Source organism: Bombyx mori, chromosome 25, assembly GCF_030269925.1.
Source record: "Bombyx mori chromosome 25, ASM3026992v2".
NCBI classification, from domain to species: domain Eukaryota; kingdom Metazoa; phylum Arthropoda; class Insecta; order Lepidoptera; family Bombycidae; genus Bombyx; species Bombyx mori.
Genome location: NC_085131.1, coordinates 7,630,469 through 7,653,754, shown reverse-complemented (window position 1 = coordinate 7,653,754; position 23,286 = coordinate 7,630,469). Strand labels below are relative to the sequence as shown.

Below are 23,286 nucleotides of genomic sequence, written 5' to 3'. Positions count from 1 at the left end.
TCGCCCGTGGTACGAGAATAGCCACGAGTAACGTCGCGGGACAGCTATCATTAATAAAATTTAATGTTTCCGAAGCGAAGCGAGGGTGGGTCGCTATAAGAAATAAAACAAACTATGTCGCATTGACAGTTTGACTTCTCAGCTAAGTTTAATTAGTGCTGTGTCTCGAGATCCAGAAAATGCTTATTTCACTTAGAGGACATTAATAATATCTACCTCGGTATTGTTATTTATACGTTGAAGTATTGATATGGTTTGAAGAGTAGGACAGCTATTTTACAACACAAGTATGACCGCCATGTGATCTCAAGGAGTCCAGCGGCAAGAAGTTTGTCTAGCAACGATAACCATTTACTCGGTGGATTGTAAGTTTATCTGGCAAACCATAATCTGCCATAAGCTGCATCCATAAGTCGATGACATATTTCATAACACTGAGAAATTCTAATATAATAGTAAGCTATTATCATCATCATCAGCCTTTATCAGCCCACTGCTGGACATAGGCCTTCCCCAATGCCTTCCACATAATGCGGTCCTCCGCTTTCCGCATCCAACGACTTCCCGCCGTGCGCACTAAGTCGTCGGTCCACCTGGTTGGATGACGCCCCACGCTCCCGATACCCATCCGTATATTAAACTATGTAACTATAAAAACAGAACACTATAATTAAATACTACTAAACCATCTATATCTAATGTAAAAAAAAAAAACATAACATAATTATTAATTTCCACATACAGTACGAATGCTTAGACATGACAACATGACAAGGACTGCAAAAACAACCAATTAAAACAATATAATATTTTTGTAAAACAAAATGTTTGATATTTATAATCTATACAAATAAAACAATTCAAACCGAAGATGCAAATCCAGTGGAGGAAAAGTATAAAACGTATAATTACTGTTTCCTAGTGATTTCCCTTGTGCATCAATAGACGACAAGCAACGGACTTCCTTAATGGTGTCCTGTATAACATTAAGCGATTTTTTGTACTTCCAAAAGTGAGAGAAAATCATAGAAATCATAGAAAATCATATTTTCAAATTATATATCATTTAAAGTTGAAACTCATTCGGCGGATTAAAACGCAATTTAATAAATGTTTTCAGATATCTAATAAAATATTTAGTTTCCTCAGTATCGACATAAAATTACTTAGTCTCCTCATATGAATGGGTAAATTAACTGCGTATGCATAATTTAAAATAGTGGCAATTTCTGTAGATTAGACAAATGTAAATATAATTAAGGTAAATACGGATTTATTTATAGTCTAAAAATCCTGGTACATAAATACTCGTATAAAAGATAACTAGTCAGGTCATAAGTATTGTCACACAGTAAAAACTTTTCTTTTAGAGTGCTGGGCACAAAAAAGTTTATTGAATTCGAATTTCGAATTGTTCATGAAAATAAAAATGTATACTTTTAGAATTTTACTCATTTTTAAATATGGAGTGGACGCTTAAAGAAAACCGTATTGCAGTTATTGCGTTGCATCGTTGCGGTTACGCGCCAATTCAAATTTTTAACATACTGAAAAATTTGAATATAACCAAAAGATTCGTTTATCGTACCATCAAACGATACAATGAAGACTTTAGTGTAGATGACAGGTCAAGAAGTGGTCGCCCTCGGTCTGTTAGGACTCCAGCAGTGATAAAAGCTGTGAAGGCGCGAATTCAAAGAAATCCCAAACGTAAGCAGAAACTGTTGGCCCTTCAGATGAGGTCAAGCAGAACCACGGTGAAAAGGGTGTTACATGAAGACTTAGGGCTTCGGGCATATCGAAGAAAAACAGGACATCGTTTGAATGCTCGTCTAATGGACCTGAGACTGAAGAAATGCCGCGCTTTGTTGAAGCGGTACGCGGGAAAAAAATATCGGGAAATTCTTTTTTCGGATGAAAAAATTTTTACCGTAGAAGAGAGCTACAACAAACAAAATGATAAGGTGTACGCACACAGTAGTGAAGAAGCGAGCAACAGTATTCCGCGTATCCAACGAGGTCATTTTCCATCCTCGCTCATGGTATGGTTGGAAGTTTCTTATTGGGGCTTAACAGAGGTACATTTTTGTGAGAAAGGTGTAAAAACGAATGCAGTTGTGTATCAAAATACAGTCCTGACGAACCTTGTGGAACCTGTTTCTCATACCATGTTCAATAACAGGCACTGGGTATTCCAACAAGATTCGGCGCCAGCTCATAGAGCGAAGAGCACACAAGATTGGCTGGCGGCGCGTGAAATCGACTTCATCCGGCACGAAGACTGGCCCTCCTCCAGTCCAGATTTGAATCCGTTAGATTACAAGATATGGCAACATTTGGAGGAAAAGGCGTGCTCAAAGCCTCATTCCAATTTGGAGTCACTCAAGACATCCTTGATTAAGGCAGCCGCCGATATTGACATGGACCTCGTTCGTGCTGCGATAGACGACTGGCCGCGCAGATTGAAGGCCTGTATTCAAAATCACGGAGGTCATTTTGAATAAACTTTAGTGTCATAAGAATCTATGTTTTGTTAAGTTCATTTTGGTATATGAATGGTTAGATAATGAATAAACTTGTTTCAATTATTTTACATTAAACATGTGACAGAATTTATGACCTGACTAGGTACAATTAATAAAAAATAATCCAAAGTCAAACATCTATTTCCCGCAATCTCCTGTTAGCATTGTATATTTTATGTTATTTAAACATCATTGAGTCACATATATATCATTTAATTGTAATTGTTCCAAATATATTAAATTAAAGTTAAAAATTTTGTTTTCTTGTTTCCTGTGACGATTTCTGAAACCGCACCATTATAGAACAGCCGTGTCCTTAGTTTACTATAAATATTAACAATTGGTACTGTGAAGGAATGTATAGCTTTTATTGTCACCTTAAATACTTATTTACTGTTAATGGACGCTGCTACTAAATATAGAATGATATCAGAATTTACAGTTTTTGTCGCTTTTACTGGTCATAAATATTGCAACACTTTGTTTGTTCGGGTCTCACTATTTCACAAAGGGCATAAATAGAACACAACAATTTTTTTTTTCATTTCATTTAAATGTTTATTGGAATTCTTAAAGGTCATAACGTAAGTGCCACCGCTCACCTTGAGACGAGAGAACTAAAAATTTCAATCATATTTATAGCCCACCTTTCAAATCAGAATTTTTGACTGATGCTAAGCCGGCTCAAGAAACGCCCAGCCACCAAATATTACATAAAATCTGTACTAATATATAAATCTACAGTGGTTTTTACGGATGTTCCGTTATAACTACTCAACCGTGCATCCGATTGACTTGAAACTTGGTATCCATGTAGAAAATACATGTACTTCATGGATAGGCTAATATTTATATGAGAGTTGGACCCCCTACACCAGTTGCGGGGGTGTTAATGATGAGAATCTTTGTGGGGATAAGAAATAATAATGTTAATTTTAAATGCCCAGCGAAGCGGACGGGTACAGCTAGTAACTTACTAAAATTGAACGTATGCAAACATTATACAGATCTTCGATGTTTAAGAGTCATAAATATAGTTAAAACTACTTTTACGGCTCTATCAGTCTTAGGAAACTATGATGAAGTATTCGCAAAATCGAAAATAATATAATGACAATTAAAAACGGGAGATTAACCCGTTCAAGCAGTTTCGCTGATATAAAAATCTAATTCTTCAATGTAAACTCACAAATCGGACATTCAACGAATAATATTTTCACCAATTACCTGTATTTACAATATAAGAGGCCATCATCGAAATTGAAAGGGAAGGGAATTTGGAAGCTCCGCGGATCCATACAATCCCTTAGTTATCCCTCGGAACGGCGAAAAACATCGCAACAAGGCAACTTTCAATCACGGATTAGGCAAATCGACCATAAGGATCTACATAATAAGTATTGTTGGCTTTAAAATAAATAATCAGAGAAGCTTCACTGATTTGTACTATTCGAAGGGTTTTTCCAATAGGTATTTGAAGTACGTTTGAGGCAATTGAGTACTTGGAACTATGCAAAATGTTACAAGCGTTTTTAATATTGTTGATTACACACTATGATTGGGGTAAGTCTGCACGTGTATCTGTAATCATCTTGGTTTTTTTTCTGCCGCGACACAGTATTATTCCCTATTAGGGGTGGGGTACAGTCGTTGCATAATATAGTTGAGAGTTCAGCTTCATATGTCAAAATATGTGCGTAGGGGCTGTGTGTATTCTTTTTTATGATTGAATGATTACTGGTAGCCCTGAGGGCTTTCCAGTTTCACCAGGACAGGTGGGCAAGCAAAGCCTCAGCCAGGAGGGGTGGGATTAGCTAACAGCTGCCCGAGCGCCTCCGAAGGAGACCTAATAACTCAAGAGCAGCTGCTTCGCAGATGAATCTACTACCGGATCGGGAAAAAAAAAATTAATTAATCAACTATATTTTCAAAATTTTCGCGTATATCTGTCATTTCATACTGAAATATGTAACTTCGTGACAGAAATAAGCAGGATCATTGTAATTATTAATCAGAGTTTTCCAGTTTATGATTGGTTTATGGTGAAATTTAGATTTGGAATTTACACAGATAATGCAAACTAGCAAAGAAATGTCTATAAATTAGTTTGCTATCTTAAAATATCTATCGATTCTTCATCCGAGACTTTATGTCCGAAATCTCCAAATGGAAAATTAGCATATAGATTGTATGCATGCCAAGCTGATCGACACAATACTGTGACATGCATAATGTTCTTTGTTTCGATAAATTACCAAAAGTTCACCACGGATGGAAATAAAATTAACCCGATACAAGTGATTCACATTTGCTGCACAATAACATAGATAGTAGTATCTGTAAGTTATCTACAAACTTCAAAAATAATTAAGACAAACGATGACCGTAAATATGTAAGATACATTTCTGGGAGTTGACCTTTATTAGAGAGCATGAATTCATCGAATATTCTGTGTAGATTCTTGTAAACAAATTAGGGAAACCTTCGAAAATATCAAGTATCGGATTTGCCCCCCCGAGAACCTCTCGAAGTCTGCTTTTGATCTTTGAAGAGGCAAATGTTGCAATGACTTAGAGATTTGTTTACTTTTTTTTATTTTTTTATTTAGAAGACGTGGGAACGTACAGGTGTCGCGGATAAATTTTTAAAAGTGATTTCTAAGAAATAAAACCGCTAAAAACTGTTTTCATTTCATCAAAAATATATTTTAAGAGAGGAACGAAGGAATATTTTCGGTATTTTAATGTTTTCTTGATATGCTTATTTTTGTGATGCAATAAACTATTTTTTTATTGATTTCTTTTCTGATACATTCATACTTATGTTTATAAAATATTTTAGTTGTTTTATGCTACATATTTATGTTTTTTTATGTATATAAATTAAATTTGTAATAAAAAATTTATTTATCTTAAACAAATTGTTGTTGCTACACTATTACCTCTGCTTAATAACTTTTGTCGCCATTAAGTTTCTATTAGGTTATTTCGAATTCAGGCACTTATTTTTGTTACAACAGAATTTTTTTATGAAAGTTTACATGTCAATTCAAAATCGAAACCATCACAACCAATAGAAATGTTTCTAAATTGTGTTGTAATGTTTAAATTATGTGTTAAAATGTCCAGATATTTTAAAATAAATTTTACTCCAATTACTGTCTACTCCAAGTGAATCCAGTACGAAATGGGAGGCAAAATGAAAATTTAATAACGTCCTAGCTTGGGACAATTGAATGACTGCTAAAATTTCTATGCTAAATACATATATAGAACAAGAACAAGCTACATCCAGCCAAGCAGCCAGCAGGAGCCCAAGCTCCAAATATCCTAAACAAAAATATTGGTTACTAGCGCCCCGCACCGGCTGCGCTCGGGTCTTTAACAAAAAAATCAACGATATTTGACGTTGTTTTATTTTTTAAAATAAAAGAACACTTCTTGAGGCATAACTGTAATCGTTAGATATATGCTGTCGCGACACTTTTTGTAAATAATAATGTGTTCAACAAAGTTGTAGTACATTATTTTATTCTATCATCAATATTTTTCGCAGTGCACGCGATTTAAAGCATATTAAAATTTTAGGTAATTTTTTTACACCTTGGGTTACATTATTGAAGTTTTAGTAAAGATCCCTAATTTTTTGCAAAAAAGATTATAGCCTATGTCACTCGAGAACAGTGTAGCTTCCAAACAGTGAAATATTTTTTTAAATCGGTTCAGTAGTTCCGGAGCCTATAACAAAAAAATCTTTCCTCTTTTTATAAAGAACACCGATTTTGAACACCGATCGTCTATTCTAATATTATTATTAGAATAGACGATCGGTGTTCAAAGTCGGACGCAAATTTATTGCATTCGTCTCCCGAAATCAAATTAGGTAATTGAAAGATTCGATGCGTATAGTTCTCTGATCGCGCTGTCGGACGCATCGCCAATTAGTTCAGAGTTCGGTCCCGTGTCGTTTTAGCCGGCAGTGCCCCCATTTCGACAGTTCGAAGCAACGCGTTAACTCGCCCGCTACACTAATTGACAATTGGAATGTCTCCGTGTGCTCGAAATACCGTTAAATACTGAAGTGTCCTCAGAGAAAAGGAACTATACGGCTTTTATATTTTCTGGTGGTAGGACCTCTTGTGAGTCCGCACGGGTAGGTACCACCGCCCCACCTATTTCTGCCGTGAAGCAGTAATGCGTTTTGGTTTGAAGGGTGGGGCAGCCGTTGTAACTATACTGAGACCTTAGAACTTATATCTCAAGATGTGTGGCGCATTTACGTTGTAGATGTCTATGCGTTCCAGTAACCACTTAACACCAGGTGGGCTGTGAGCTCGTCCACACATCTAGGCAATAGCAAACAAAAAAAAACGCATTTTACCGATTGTACTGTGACGTAAATCTACAAATTTTTATGACTGATTTATATTTCCTCTGACGGGCCGTCCGCTAACTATCCACAGCATTAAAAATGCTGTATTGTAAATGCAGTATTAAGATAACTTGATGATATCTAAGCTGTGGTTTTGTTTGTATCACAGAAAATGATAGGGTATTACTACTACAAACAGATGTGCCACTTGAGATAGCTAGGTTTGCATCTTATTTTATCACTTTCTTTTTTCATCTGTGTAATTATTTATTAGGAAATTTCTAGAAACTTTTATTTAGTTATACGCTGTACATTGTGTTCGTGTTGTTGAATATTTTTATTATCTTCTTCTTTCAGTCCACAAACGTCCACTGCGGGACACAGGCCTCCCCAAGCGTCGCCACAAAGTTCTCTTTTATTTTCGTTAAATTTAAGATTTTTCTACCTTAAAGAAAGTTTTAACTATTCTCTATTATGTTTCTTACATCTTCAGTTCTGTTTCAGCAGGTTATAACTGAAAATATAATTACTATGCAATATTTTCTGCTCATTGGATTCAATTATTACTTCTTTGTACAATATAGATGTAGAATAGGGATCGCAGCGCATAAAATAAAACTTCCACTGTTCCAAAATCTTCTATTATAATAATAATTTAAATATTAACTAACACTTTTATTACGCCTTGCTCATTTTTTAACCGTCTTCGGCGTCTTCCTTTTCTCTGTCATTCTCTTCTCCCTTTCTTTCCATTTTCTCTCACTCACATCTTAACGCTCCGTTCCACACTCTTTTCATAGTTCCGTTCTTACCAATCCTACAAAGATGAATATTTATTTCTAGATATTTCTGTCAAAAACCCCGCGTTCGATTTATTGTAATTCGAACACATAGATAGCCTCTAATTTAAATTAATTAAAAAAGTACGTTGGAAGAAAGGAGAAAATTAATCAATAATCCGCACATGTACCGTCGCGTCCATTAAACGAGATTCCAACAATGATTGTTCAATTTCTACGCAGCGATGCGAAAGCCTCAAATCAATGTGATTGTTCGATTCCGCGCGAATCGTTCTAATTCTAGGAATACAACGCTCGATTTAACACTAAGCTACGACATTAACGATATTAGACTTCAGACCTTCTTGTACGATTTACGCATGGTGACAATTCGTGAGTGTTACTTAATAGGTACATGACTATTTCGCAAAACAGGAGTGTATTTAGAAGTTTTGCCTTTTAACGCATCCATCCCAGGGCTGGTTTTCCTTATTTAGATGAATTCAGAGGCGGCTTCGAAGGTTCGAATTCTGGAGGCGGCAGTAGAAAAAGTTCTATCTAACTAGGTATCGGAATTATTAGCATGGAAACATCTTGTGTCTAAACAGTGTAGAGTTTAATACCACACATAATCAACGAGTATAGTATAGTCGTACAATTTAAGTAAAACATTGAACAGAATGAAGTCAAACTAAATAATACTAGAAATATTTAGTTACAAATTACCTACGTGGAACATTATAGTCGCTTACAACTTAACATACACTGAATTGCCTAAAACTCAGTGCTAGTTACGGACAGACTAATGAAGAAATTACCCGGTGGCTCTGAATGGCCAATTTTGTGTGATGTTCATAATGTTTTGTTTCAAATACCACCTATTCACTCCACGAAATAGCTCTAAGAAGCCTGGGGATCCGCTCTCTTCTATAGGACGTAAAGTTGAAGTGTGGCCGGAATGACGGCGCTTATTACGATGCCATTTAAATTTGAACCTCGTGTTTCATGATAAGTGATGACATTTGGGTCACAGTAAACTTATAAATATGGTCTTCAGTAAGCTCTTAACACCTTAGACCGATAATTTTTTTTTTCTTGCCCTTGTAGGCAGACGAGCATACGGCCTACCTGATACTGAGTGGTTACCGTCACCCATGGACTTCAGCAATGCCAGGGGCAGAGCCAAGCCGCTGATTACCGCTTAATACTCTCCACAAGCCTCTTGTGAATTTGCACATCTGTAAAAAAATCTTCTAAAACAATAAAAAAAATTATATTATTTACTTAAAACAAAACTGACGCAATTCGGCCCTGCCTCCAAGTCTACCTTTGAGTTGTGTCCTTTAAATTAAACAATTAATTCATGTACGTGTGTAATTAAACCGAGCGTCGCGCCGTACGCAAGCAAGATGTTAATTTGTACAGGTTCGATATATCGCGGTCGGTGACGGATCTAGTTTGCCGTCATAATGATAAGCAAATAGTTTAAGAAAGCATTTAAAGCAAATTTATTACTAATTATGCATGCAAATATATTATTTGCTGAATACTTAGTCTGACCATAAATACTGTTACAATAAAAAATAAAAAAAATCTATTGCAAATAACATTTATTACTTTTACAGTGTGTTAGTTTAATACATAAATATAAAACAATTTAAAGTATAAAAATCTTATTCGAAGTGGCCTCCATTGGCTGCAATACAGTCCTTTAAACGTTGAGGCCAGTTATCAATAGAAGCACGCACTCTTTCCATGGGAAAATTTTTCACTGCCAATCTTACGGATTGTTTTGGGACTCCCAAATTATCATGGCGTTTAGAGCAAGCCGTACTCTCTAAAACTGACCATAAATCATAATCCAGCGGATTAAGATCGGGACTAGACGACGGCCAGTCTTCAGCTCTGATGAAGTCCGAAACGTTCGTTTCCAACCAAGACTGCGTAGACCGAAAAAAAAAAAGAAGCGCAAGTTTTTATGCTGAATTCAAATAAGAGAATTTGCCTGTACTACCTATAATTTTTAAAATTGTAATTTAATAATCCAGATTTATTTTTAAAGTTAATATACATTCAAATAGGCCTTTGCAGGAATTTTCAAACGCTCATATAAATTTAATAATATTAAAGAAAATAATTTTTGTCGATAGACTCGTTGGGTTAGTGATTACTGATCTTAACTGATGTTTCCATAGTCCAAGTTCTCGGTCGACTTCAATGTCTGTTAAAGTAAATTGGTATTCAGATTATTTGTTATTTCAATTTACGTAACATTCAATATTTGTAGCTTACCTAATTCTCTAGCCTTCTTTTAGTTTTCGATAGTTCTTGAAAGTGTTCTTTGAGTTTTGGAATATTTTGATCGAAAACTGCTAATTTATTTGGGTTTTAATAGAAATCAGCGTAAATTAACACTTTGCCATAACTATATTTTATTTAAAAAACACAATGTGTAACCAGCCTATGCAGAACAAGACTTGACTATATGATTCACTCGACATCCTTTGCTAATCAACTGAATGAAAAAGAGAGAAATCAAAAAATTGTCTATGAAAGTAAAATACAGATTTACAGAAAGAAAACATTAAAATATTAACATTCAAAATCCTTACGCAACCTCACTGAAGAAGGACGAGCCTATATACAAATTGGGAACAAATTGGAACATTGTAGAGTAAAATCTGTCACAATATGCGTACGAATGCTTAACTCGTCTCTAAAGAAACAATGTTTTTTTTCATCACACAAAGGACTGGTGGTAGGACCTCTTGTGAGTCCACACGGGTAGTTACCACCACCTTGCCTATTTTTGCTGTGAAGCAGTAATGCGTTTCGGTTTGAAGGGTGGAGCAGCCGTTGTAACTATACTGAGACCTTAGAACTTATATCTCAAGGTGGGTGGCGCATTTACGTTGTAGATGTCTATGGGCTCCAGTAACCACTTAACATCAGGTGGGCTGTGAGCGCGTCCACCCATCTAAACAATAAAAAAACTTTCAAAGAGAGTTCACGTTGCATTGTCTATGGACTTCTCTAGCGATTCATGACAAAGTGGCCTAGTTAACTCACTTAAATAAATAAATGAGACGTATCTATCTAATCAGTTGTCTCCACGCATCACTGAAACTCGTCTGTCTTTGTGTCTGTTTTACAGAAAAGCACCATAGTTCATCTTACGCAACGCTTTATCTCAAGTGTGCAACGAAAGATAACGAGCATTAGTCATTACTAACAAGATTACAAATTTTCTTTTTGATTACAAACTGATAAGCTGTACGTGTAACATATGTCGTCCAAATTTAAATCCTATTCAATATAACAATGTAACACGTACAATACTAAGTGTGGTTTTAGATAAAGGTCCTCCTTCTAAATGCCTATACGAGTAGAGTATAACGATACACTTAGGATTGATGGGGCTGCCTTGATTATGTAGCGCATCGGGCATGACGAGTTCTATGCCTTCATAAGAAAGCGATGCGCGTCCTTTCTCTGCAGGGTAGGGTCTAGCCCCAACAGCATCCTAGCCATGACGTTCTCGAGATAAAAGGACCTTTACTCAATAATTGTAGATAGGTCCATAAAATTCCTCGAAATGGTAAACTATTCTAATTTTATTATATGGTTCTTTACTTTTGTTTTGTTACTATGCCCTTACTAACATATTTTTAAGAAATCATTGTTACTATACATTAACATGGAGTAATAATCATATCTGACATAAATGAATTAAATAATAATAAATTACTTTCGAGCACGTATTCCACGCCTTAAAAATGGTTTAACCCGTAATTTTGGCCACTCTCGTCGTTATCGTCATTATAAAAATCTACTGCTGAATATAAGGCCTTCCTCAAAGTTTGCCAAAAAAACCGGTCTTGCGGTGCTCGCAAACAGAGACGTCCCGCAACCTTAAACAAATAGTCAGTCCGTCTTGTGGGAGTCCTACCCGCACTGTGACCATTTATTCTACGAGCAATGCGAGCACAATGTTCGTGTCCATAGTCACTTCAACCTCGTAATCTTACGGGCAATGCCGGTTACCATGGTTCTCTTGTGAATCTCCGCATTTCCGATTCGATTTCGCAGGGTAACTCCCAGCATTGTTCTTTGGGTGAATTTGAGCCATCTTATTGTGAGTACGTTGTAGTGCCTTATATCTCTGCATTTACACACACACACACACACATTAAACTGGTACACCGCGGAAGACATCACTACATACATAAAAATGTGTTGAAAAACATATATTTACTAAAATCCATATTGACAAAATAGTTTTTCCCTAGGTGAAAACGCTCATGGTCCTCCTTGTATAGTGATTATAGGAGGCCATATATGACACAACGTACCTACAGACATGTTGTTAGTTTCAATTATATTGAATAAACATTTCTCCGACCCTTCAAACTGCAACGGATAACAAATAGGCTTGGTGGAGGTAACTACCTCACGTGCTACAATACGCTTATAGTACAATAATATTTTGGGAAGTTATTCTTTCATCGTGGAATTAATTCGAGAACAATTGTTATGTACCCTGAGTACGTATTTCATCAAAAAAACCTGCCCGCGGGATTCGGGCATCGGCACAGTCACATCGCTTGATACGAATGCACCGGGCGTCAAGTCACAACGACTTGATATCTCTCTTCTTTTTTTCTCCACCTTATCCCACTAGGTGGGGTCAACACAGCTAATTTTTCTCTTCCATTCTCTTCTATCAGCCGTCATCTCAACACTCACTCCTCTCTCTCTCTCTCTATCTAATATCGTCACTCAAACACTCTAACCATGTCTTCTTCGGTCGACCTCTTCCCCCTCTGCCTTGCACTACCATTTCCATACATCTCCTAGTCACATGCATCTTCTCTCTCTCTCTCTCTCTCTCTTCTCTTCTCTCTCTCTCTCTCTCTCTCTCTTTTCTCTCGCATCACATATCCATACCACGCTAACCGTCCGCTCTATAATTTGTAGATTACCGGGTCTACTTTCACACTTCCTCTGATATACTCATTATTTATCTTGTCCATTCTTATCACTCCACATATCCATCTCAACATTCGCATCTCTGCCGTATGTATGCACTTGATATTTATTCTTAATTTTTCTTTTCACCTTTTTTTTTTAAACCAATGCGGTTCAATTCTCCCCAACCACATTAATATTAATTTAAACGACATATTACGTTGGTTAAATTATTATTAATATTAGGAGATGTTTTGTTTTAAAATAACATGATATAAAAAATATTAAATTTCTTTGTAAAAGTATCTATCTGACTCACGATGACTCATTTCAAAATCTTCAATCTATGCTGTCAAAATCGATCGCCTGATTGTACGCTTTCTTGATAGCGAGTTATCAATAAAAACCTCTCAAAATGTTTGACGATAATACTTACCTAAAATATGCTATAAAACATCTATACCGAGTTGTTTGATAAATAAATGTGATCCTAAAAACTATCAAACTTTAGGTAAAAAGGATTCCGATATAGACTTTCTGAGTTTATGATAGTGCCTACCTCAAATTACAGACGTAACTCAAGCTCCGAGATCTGGATGATGTAATCTCTCTTTGGATGACGTTATATCTGGATGAATCTGGATGATCTAGTAGTAGTAGTAGTAAAAATAGTACCTAATAGACTAACCGTACTCGCCCGCTTCGCTGGGCATTTAAAATTAACATTATTATTTATTGTCATTATTATTGGGGAGTCCAACACTCATATAAATATTAGCCTATCCATTAAGTCCATGTATTTTCTACATGGATACCAAGTTTCAAGTCAATCGGATGCATGGTTCAGTAGTTATAACGGAACATCCATAAAAACCACTGTAGATTTGTATTAATATAGATGTAAAGTACTGACATTTTCTGAACTCATAGACCGGTATCTTTTGGACGAGAGCCGGAGACTATTATTATTCGATCCATATTAAATACATGCAATCAAAACAAAGGGAGTAAAACCATTTTAATGTTTCTTTTGTGATAGTCTTTACTATGCGATAGGTGTATCCTGCCCTAAACACGTCATTACGGATCCTCCCGATCCATTAACGGTGCTTTTAGGTACTCCAAGCATCAGTCACCGTCCTCGTCGAACCCGTCGCAAGGCTCAACGAGTGAATTAACACGAGTCTATGGGTTTCTCGCCGGATCTTCTCAGTGGAAAGCGTTTGCGATCCAGTGGTAGATTCTGCGAAGCACTGCTTTTGCTAGGGCCAGTGTTAGCAACACTCCCAGTTAGAGCCCCGTGAGCTCACCTACACGTAAAGAAGCTGAAATATCCTTTCAAGGCTATCAACATAGGTAGATAAAAAAAAAGTATCTTTATTTGTTATTAAAATAAAGTTGGTAGACTTGCTAGTCTATGAACAATTAGTAGGTTTTTTCATTTAATCAGAGCACCATTTTTCTATTATCATAAAAAAAATATATAAAAATCGCGTTGTTTACTGAAGGACAATTTTATTTGAATACTGATTAAGTTACACATATATAATCAACTATAACATACTACATACCTACATTGCAAATTGTAACATAATAACATTTATATTTAAAAGTTTAATATTTCATAAAATTTATCATCTATTTTTCAATTTTCACTGGCTTGAATATTTTTAAAATAGTTAATATCGTTAAAATACTAAATTAATTTTACCTACAATAGAAATCAAGATACAAAAAGTATACTTATTCAATACATGTTAAACAGCCCCAAACTAGAGGTTCCACTGTCTTCATACACTTCCGATACAAGAATATACCCAGGTCCCAATTCGCAAATAACATTAATAAAATTATGAGCTCCGACTGCGATTCAAACCCAGACCCATGCCACACTAATCGTGGTAACTAGCCACTTGATAAGCTGATTAAACAATAAACCCCTGTGACCACATTCCGTGATGCATAACTCAAAGAATCAAAACTCTGAGAAATTATGAAGTAACTTCACAGAAATTCAATATCCATTGCTATAATATTTTAGTATAATAACTTAAGAATCAGGTTACACTTGTTGCTTAGCCTCCGTCAGTAAGTCTTGTACATCTGCATAAATCTTCTCCAACACCGCCAAACTGGGTCTTGTCCTCTAGAAACAAATACAAAATTCTTCATGTAGATGCCTGGTCTGAGACCAGAGATTAAAATCACCTGTGCATTGAAATAGAGGCCATGTAACCAATAAATAATTGACTCATATTTTTGCAGTGTTGTTAAAGGTGAAACAGGCTGAATCTGTTTTTATTATTTTAATAATTCTGTGGTTCATTGTTATTCCACATAGCATTAGCAGTATAGTAAATAGTTTATAATATAAGATATTAAATGTTAGGTTGATCTCAATGAACATTCAGTACCACTTAAAGAATTTAACTGCAACTTGAATTGTTTATGATTCCATCATCTCGTTTGTACCATCGCACCGCCCTCGACCGGAGTAGAGTTCATCCATACTACCTGAAGCCACAGCATTCATCTATAGTATGTTTCCAGTGATATTTTTTGCCACATACCATCCGGTTTTCACAGTGTTTTCCAAGCGCTATGACTTGTCCTTCTTCAAACGAGGTTTGTGGAGAGAACTTAACGGTAGGCAGCGGCTTGGCTCTGCCCCTGGCATTGTTGAAGTCATTGGGCGACGGTAAAAATTCACCATCAGGTAGTCTGCCCAAAAGGGCAATAAAAAAACATGAGATTAAAACCCAATTTTTTTTCATTGCCTAATAAGTGGACGAGCTCACGGCCCATCTGGTGTTAAGTGGTTACTGGAGATAGTCTCTTAGAAAGTAAATGCCGCCACCCACTTAAAAATATGAGTTCTTAGGTCTCGGTTTTTACAAAACAACGGCTGCCCCACCCTTCAAACTAAAACAAATTTCTGCTTTGGAGAAGAAATAGGCAGGGTGCTACCAAGAAAGCTTTAAAACACGCCACCCACTTAAAAATATGAGTTCTTAGGTCTCGGTTTTTACAAAACAACGGCTGCCCCACCCTTCAAACTAAAACAAATTTCTGCTTTGGAGAAGAAATAGGCAGGGTGCTACCAAGAAAGCTTTAAAACAAGAAATAACTTCTTTTATAATGTGTGATTGAATAAATTAAATACCAAAAAAAGAGGCACCAGTCGGGTTGATTGATTTTGTTCAATGTTTCCAGTGTTCTCAGGATCTTCTTTAACCAAAATAGTCAAGTAATAAAGAACTTTAGACTGAAACAAAATTATAATACAAAACTATTTGAAAAATTCATTCTACTGGCTTACATTGCATAAGTATTTAAAAAAACACATTTAAATGTGCCTATGTGTGACTACAAAAGTATTGATTGACTTTGTTTTATCCTTAATTCTGTCTCCAGTTAACTTATTGACCACCAACCTATTAATTAGCTTTTCTACTGTCTACTTTATCTATTGCTTTTCTACAGATAGCCTATAAATCAGGCAGCGACTATTCTCTTTAGCTATTTTGTTAGTACCTTTATACAGACTTCTCCATATCCTTGTGAATTATAAAAAGTACCAAAGCAGTTTAACCAGTTTTTACTAAACGGAGACCTTAAGCATGATCTGTCAATAATGCATTAAGACATGAGGTAAAAGTCTAAATGAATTAACATCTGTACTATACCACTACTGTTCAAACCAGAATACATGGCTGACTCGCGGAAGATTTAATGATGTTAAGGTTGAGTTAAGATCGTATTAACATTGCAAGTAAAATCCATGTTTGGAAAGCAACTGGAAATCCAAAATTACTAATAATCCATATACAAACATACCCAATTACAAAAGCCTGACAAACTGAAATGATGTTTCATTCATTCATGTAATCTCTATACAATGCTTGTTATAAATCACCCTTCCAGCAGCCTTCCACCATTCAAGCCACAATATAATTTGATAAAAATTAAATTAGAAGCTAACCGTCACAATAACTTCATTTATAATAATATCTTCAATTCTGTCCCATGATACAAAGGTGTGTAAGTTTCTGGTTGGATAATTCTGAGTGCTGCGTATACCAACATTTGGAACGATCAAGACTGTTTCTGAAACATACATTTAAAAATCTTATTGTTTCACTAAGTTTAATGGCATAAGACATATTTCTAGCTAATAAACTATTACACCTTCATTTCAAAATAGCAATATCTAACCTTTTGGGGCATAATAAAAAACAAATTCAGCATTTCTTAAATGCCACTTATTTAATTTTTTTGTGTACTAAACTCAGTGAACATACCTGATTTTAGCATACGGAACCAAATAATCGCTAAACACATACATATAGTAAAAAAAGTTATCACTAATTCCAATGTTATTCCTACATAAGTGACAATTAAACAATTCAATAGTATGACAGACCATAAGAGAAATAATTTGCTAGATTTATAACTATAGGATTTTTCTAAATTAAAAGATATGTCGAATTGCATATAGTTAGGAATACCGCCTTTTTCAATCATTAAATTGATTTTCAAGCCTTCGCTATTCTCATGGGATAAAAGGAGACATTTATCTAAGCGTTTGAAAAAGCCTTTGTTTTTTTCCGGGATACATCTAGTCATCATTTTCATATTAATTCTAGCCCAAATTACAGATGAAACTTTATACACTTTAACATATTATATACGAATTAAAGCAAATCAAATCAGTTTTCGTCCACGAAAATAGTACGGATTTCGATTCACATTCCTATTGTTTTACTCTTAGGTTCATATTAAAGGATTGCGTATTTTCTAGATTCTTTGGTTATTTTATTTTTCGTAAGATTGATATCTGTGGGTACTTTACTTTTTGAATTCAACCATTTTCGACTGTTAAATTGATAGTTTCAAAATAATTTGTACAATGTAATTAATTTGATTCATGAACAAATTGACTTTTTTGCTTATGTCTTCTATTGGTCAGGCAAAAGAATTTATACCCATACAGTCAAACTTTGTATCCACAACTACATCGATTGTATGAAAAATATAGAAAACGAATGAAATTAGATGAGACAATACCGCTACGCGAAGTCGCGCGAGTTAAAAAAAACCCCTTCAATTATTCTTTAAATTCATTACACCACTTTGTACTTACACTTTAACTTTACGTTTTTCCTTCACTTTACTTAGACCTACACACCATTTTTTGAAAAATAGTACTATAGTGCGGAATGAAGTGAAATTGGTTAGTTTGAGTTTGTAACCTATTGAGAGGAAACTAAATAAAACGTGATGGGATGATGGAATGAAATAACAATTAGGTGTAGTAAAATGATGGGAATTTACGAAGACTTCAATAGACACAATTCACACGATTTCGCTCCTCGCGTTCTCGCCAAAAAGTCGTCTCTTATTCATTGACATGTTTAGATGACCTTGGATATTGATTCAAAACAATAACAGCTGTTGTTGATATAATGCTGTTATTGTTCTCGTCTAAGGTATATCATCATTTTCCCTCAAATTATTTACCATATGTAGGTACATTTATTAAACAAGATTAAATAACTGAATTAACATTTAAGTATACACCAGGGAGTTTGTAGTTATATAGTACCCTTTTTCCTTGACAACTAATTTTTCAAACAAACAGTTACTCTGACAACAAAAACGTAAACACAGTTTAACAGTTTGGGTTAAAAAAGCCTAGCAGTCGCCACTCAGCACTACGTATATAGGAGAAGAAATACGTTTTTTCGCCACTGATATTAAATTAAGTGATCTCGCACAAACTCAATTTCATGACATGACAGACATTAATATGGATAATCTTGAATACGATGGAAATGCATGGGTGTTCGATTCCTTGGTGGGTTTTCTTCACGGACCCATATGGAACGTACCTTTACAAACATTTATTGAAGAAAGATCATTGCGTAAGTTCACATTGCATTGTATTCTATTCTTTCTTTTCTATTCTATTCTTTAGATTGCATTCTATTACTCGTACCTTGTACTATACAAGAGGTCAAATAAGGGGGCCGGCAATATTCAAATGTAAAATATTTGTATTCGCAACAGACGATCATTCGTTAATATGCGTATCAGCTTTTGTGAACTAAATTAATTAAATATTCAGTGAAAATTTTACCCAAAGTAAAATCATCGAAACGATAGTACCTACCTTCACTTTACAACATTAGATTCATAGGTTTTTTCTATAATCATCATATCATCGTCAACTGTATGCATTTCTTAGAGACCCATTAACAATACCGCTAATACCATACCGCAGAGAGGTTCATTTTATTATTTAAATTATTAATTAAAGTTATGATTCCAATAATTTCCATCGTCCTCAAAATTAACATGAAAGAACGCTACAATGTGATTGCTAAAATTCATAGCCCAGGCGTTTTTAATTAACAGCGTTTGAGCCGACAGAAAATGGAGAAGTAATCGATAGAGCTGAATACAAGAAAATTCACATTGACTATCGTAATTTGGTGAGCGAATTCTTAAAAGCTTGTTATTAAAAATGTTAGGTTAATGAACTTGAAACGCTAGTCCTTTCTAACTAACTCCTTACTTTCAAATGTTGTCGAATACATTTATAAGAACAGATTCTACAATAAAAAAAAAGAATTTTAGTTGCCACATTTTCCGTTTTAAAAATGGTAATTTTAAGTAAATAAATTATAGGTAGACGTAATGCTGGGCTCGTTTATGGATGACATTGGGATTACGGCGGAACAGTTTGAAGCGGCCTGCAAACTGTCAGCAAGAGATTTGGCGGGACTGCCCGCTCAATTCCATCGGCGATTATTCGAACAGATATGGGCCGCCAATGATTACGCGATGTTCGTCAAAATGATGACACATAAGAATGTTGAGTTGCAACTGCAGGTGAAACTGTTACGTTATATAGCATAAGGCGCCTTCAGCTTTATAGCTTATGCTTATGCTTAGCCTTATGGCTAAGAGCAGACTTAATGACCCCGGTAACCGGTAACCCCGTACTTGTCGAACTCGGCAAAGAATTTGACGTGCAACCAAACCATGCCAGCGCGCTGAATGTCTCGCGAGATCTTCTCAGCGGATCGACATACCGATCCGATAGTAGATTAATTCGCGAAGCAGATGCTCTCGAGTTATTATGTCTCCTTCGGAAGCGCTCGGGCAGCTGTTAGCTAATCCCACCTCTCGCGGCTGAGCTATTGCTCTCCCACCTGTCCTGGTGAAACTGCAAAGGCCTCCGGGCCACCAGTAATACTTTAATTATAAAGAATGTTACGTTACACGAATTTACATAATCTTACCATCAATATTGTTACCGGTCGTTTTTTGAATATGAAACCTATATTACTGCAGTGTGCGTTACTTTCTAAATGCATTTCAAAAATATGAAGGTAATTGAAAATTATCGCAATTACCATCCTTTAAGCGTTGTCGTCAGTTATCGATTGAAACACGCCCTATCTTACTAGTACTAATTTACGGTTTTCGTAGTCACACACAACTAAGATAAAATTAAATTTAAATTAAAAATTTAAACCGATGCAAAAACTATGAAATAAAATATTTAGTATTAATGTAGAGTGCTCTCCCAGCACGCCTAGAGTTCGACATGCGAACTAGCCCATAGACACAGCTTACTGAGTTTCTTACCTTCCAAATCTTCTTAATCGGTCGCGATTCCGATCCGATGGTAGATTCAACGAAGCACTGCTGTTCCTAGGGCCAGTGTTACCGAACTCTCTGAGGTTGAGCCCGTGAGCTCACATACCAGTCCATGAGCAGTTAGAAGAGCCCCTTAGACTATCGGCAATTAGGTAGGAAAAAAAAAGTTTTACTTTATTGTAACTGATAATGTATATGGTCGGAATGTGTATATGTTTTAGGCTTTAGAATTGATAGAGAGACGTTATGGAACTATGCCTAGTATTTTTATGTCTGATACCGAAAAGTTGGAAACTTCGGAAACTAATGAAAATGAAGAATGGCCTGATAATGATGACGTTATGACTGAAATCAAAAAGTGAGATTCTTAATTTACTAAAAATGACTTAGATTACCTCAAGCCGCCCATAAGTATAATAATCTTTATATATAATTCTATTGTACGTCACTGGACTCCTAAACGGCTGGACCGATTTGAATGGTTTTCTTTGTATGCGTTTGGCTGGCACCCTGGATGGTTTAGATTCACAAATCAATCCGGCAGATGTCGCTACAGTCAGTATCTATGTTATTTATCTATACAGGAACTAAACGGCTGGATCGACTTGAATTAATTTTTGTGTATGCATTCACAGGACGTCTGTGGGGTCCGCTAGATTAGATATATGTATATCCTTAATACAAATTGATGATAGCGTTATATGAGCCCGCACGGGTAGACCACCACCTTGCCTATTTCTACCGTAAAGTTGTACTCGTGCGTTTCGGTTTAAAGGGTGGGGCCGCCGTTATGGTCTAAAATTGACATAGAACTTATTAAACAAGGTGGATGGCGGTATTTACATTTTGGATGTTCATATACTCCGAAAATCTAAATATGGAAAACTAGTCCATTTTCTGAACACATTTGATGTCCTGTCCTGTCGACCCTGTCGATTAAAACTTAAATTCCTTACAGATTACGAATCGGGGAAATTGAAGATGACAAAGAGGAAGCCTTAAACGTTACGCCTGAAGTTGTTGTTACACAAAAGCAGACCTTATTGTCTAAGCTGAACGGTTTTGATAAGAAAGGGGACTGTTTTGTAAAAAAGGTTACAATACAAGTACCCGAGGAAGACGCGCAACCCGTGGAAAGCACAATTACTTCGTCCACGAAAGTGGAGGTGATAAGTTATTTCGTTATTCGATTCCCATTTTAGCCCAAACTATTTAAGTTAATTATTTCTGTTGAATGTTATTTTTCATTAATTCGCTACGAAAAACGTGACTGCCATTGTTACGACCCAGTATTTTGAACCTAAAAAGCTAAAAAAAAAATGGAAGGATTGCATGAAAGACGATACGTGTATGAGAGGAGTAAGCGAAGAAATGGTATATGATAGAGGAGTATGGAAGGAGAAAGCATGTCGCACCCACCCCAGGTGACTAGGAGAAGGGCAGAAGAATGATAGTTGAGCTTGAACTCAAAAACTTTTTCAGGTAAGTGATGAAGAACTGCGTGCCCGTCAAGAGTATTTGAAACAGCAACGTGATAAACTATTGGCCTTGAAGAAACAAGTCCGAGAAAAACGACTAGGTGCCGTCGAAACCGAGACTGGCCTAGCAGGTAACAAACTAACCGGTGCAATCAAAAAAATCCCTGGTAATCGTAAATCTTCTCGGAATTTAATGTGCTCAGTGCGAGTTTTTTAACGGTCTCGATAGCATAAAAGTTAACTCAAATTTGTATGCAGTTGGAACAGCGCCCCTAGCGGAAAACGTAGGCAAACGTTAAAAAACTCGCACTAAGCGTACTGATGTATCTTGGGTAGGAGGGTTCAGTAAATCTAAAGCATTGGCATCGCTATATTAAATTATTATGGACATAATGCAGGTTTATACCAAGACGACAGAGTAACTCCTGCTAAAGGATTATGCCGGCTTAGATACACGATCTACGTTAGCCCTGCAACGATTCTAATCTTATTGGCTTTGTTGATAATTTGAAATATTACCTTGGCAGGCGAAGGATCACACAAAATGAATTCTAGACCGCGATCAGCTCGCGTAGCACAAGAGGCCCTCGCTGGAGCCACACCGGAACCTACTGCGGATGCGATGCAGCTACGAAGAGCCCTGGCTTCTAAACTTAAAACTGAAGTGGTCGATATGCATTAAGCTCACAAAAAAATTGTTCTGTAATTACTTACCTAAGCAAAGAAAAATACGTTACATTCACTCGCCTTTATTTTCCTTCTTCTAAATCCATGGCTCCCTTTTCGATAGTCATTTATCCAACTAACTATTAATAACGTCTTAAGCTAATCACAACTTTTTATTTTTATTTTTTTATTGCTTAGATGTGTGGACGAGCTCACAGCCCACCTTGTGTTAAGTGGTTACTGGAGCCCATAGACATCTACAACGTAAATGCGCCCCCCACCTTGAGATATAAGTTCTAAGGGTCTCGGTATAGTTACAACGGCTGCCCCCGCCCTTCAAACCGAAACGCATTACTGCTTTACGGCAGAAATAGGCAGGGTGGTGGTACCTACCCGCGCGGACTCACAAGAGGTCCTACCACCAGTAATTACGCAAATTATAACTTTGCGGGTTTGATTTTTAATACACGATGTTATTCCTTCACGGTGAAGTCAATCGTGAACATTTGTTGAGTACGTATTTCATTAGAAAAATTGCTACCCGCCTGAGATTCGAACACCGGTGCATCGCTAGATACGAATGCACCGGACGTCTTATCGCTTAGGCCACGATGACTTCAACTGATCTGATGGAAGTTGACAATTAATAGTAGTGGTTGTAACTTCGATTGCATTTGCCCTTTATATACGATCCAGTCTGCGTTTTATCAGTTTTGACACGAGATGTAAATAAATAAAAATTAGCACTTTCATTACTTTTCTGCTATATGTAATGAGCGGGGTACACAGAGGGAGAATGCACGCAAACATTGCAGTCAGGAGCGAAAGAG

At 36.1% G+C, this 23,286-nt stretch overlaps 2 protein-coding genes across 4 annotated transcripts; one reads left to right on the top strand and one right to left on the bottom strand.

Moving 5' to 3' along the window:
- Positions 1 to 14,142: 14,142 nt before the first annotated feature.
- Positions 14,143 to 17,625, bottom strand: LOC101737895 (phosphatidylinositol N-acetylglucosaminyltransferase subunit H). Of its 3 annotated transcripts, XR_009976689.1 has the most exons (5): positions 17,497 to 17,625; positions 16,627 to 16,751; positions 15,808 to 15,909; positions 15,215 to 15,365; positions 14,143 to 14,790 (listed from the first exon to the last, which is right to left on the bottom strand). XR_009976689.1 is itself a non-coding variant. In XM_012689834.4 (4 exons), exons 1-4 carry the CDS (start codon positions 17,277 to 17,279, stop codon positions 14,707 to 14,709), a joined length of 645 nt encoding a protein of 214 aa, XP_012545288.2. In that variant the 5' UTR covers positions 17,280 to 17,586; the 3' UTR covers positions 14,143 to 14,706. The 3 variants fall into 3 exon arrangements, 1 of the variants encoding a protein (XP_012545288.2); XR_001139618.4 differs by lacking the exon at positions 15,215 to 15,365 and having other exon boundaries at positions 17,497 to 17,624; XM_012689834.4 differs by lacking the exon at positions 15,215 to 15,365 and having other exon boundaries at positions 16,946 to 17,586.
- Positions 17,626 to 18,229: 604 nt separating this feature from the next.
- LOC101738155 (cilia- and flagella-associated protein 36) lies at positions 18,230 to 22,529 on the top strand. Its single transcript, XM_012689827.4, has 7 exons — positions 18,230 to 18,568; positions 19,062 to 19,138; positions 19,335 to 19,538; positions 20,534 to 20,670; positions 21,271 to 21,478; positions 21,795 to 21,921; positions 22,318 to 22,529. The coding sequence occupies exons 1-7, from the start codon at positions 18,439 to 18,441 to the stop codon at positions 22,470 to 22,472; spliced, it is 1,038 nt and encodes a 345-aa protein (XP_012545281.2). The 5' UTR covers positions 18,230 to 18,438; the 3' UTR covers positions 22,473 to 22,529.
- The last annotated feature ends 757 nt before the right edge of the window (positions 22,530 to 23,286 follow it).

What these genes read in the sequence shown, in the direction of transcription:
- LOC101737895 (XM_012689834.4), bottom strand. Translation starts at nt 17,279, where the DNA reads ATGAAAATGATGACTAGATGTATCCCGGAAAAAAACAAAGGCTTTTTC. An exon ending in GTTCCGTATGCTAAAATCAG is followed by an intron (nt 16,752 to 16,945) that starts GTATGTTCACTG and finishes TGTATGTTTCAG; the next exon opens with AAACAGTCTTGATCGTTCCA. An exon ending in TAAATGAAGTTATTGTGACG is followed by an intron (nt 15,910 to 16,626) that starts GTTAGCTTCTAA and finishes ATTTTGTTTCAG; the next exon opens with TCTAAAGTTCTTTATTACTT.
- LOC101738155 (XM_012689827.4), top strand. Translation starts at nt 18,439, where the DNA reads ATGACAGACATTAATATGGATAATCTTGAATACGATGGAAATGCATGG. An exon ending in TATTGAAGAAAGATCATTGC is followed by an intron (nt 18,569 to 19,061) that starts GTAAGTTCACAT and finishes TTTAATTAACAG; the next exon opens with CGTTTGAGCCGACAGAAAAT. An exon ending in ACATTGACTATCGTAATTTG is followed by an intron (nt 19,139 to 19,334) that starts GTGAGCGAATTC and finishes AATAAATTATAG; the next exon opens with GTAGACGTAATGCTGGGCTC.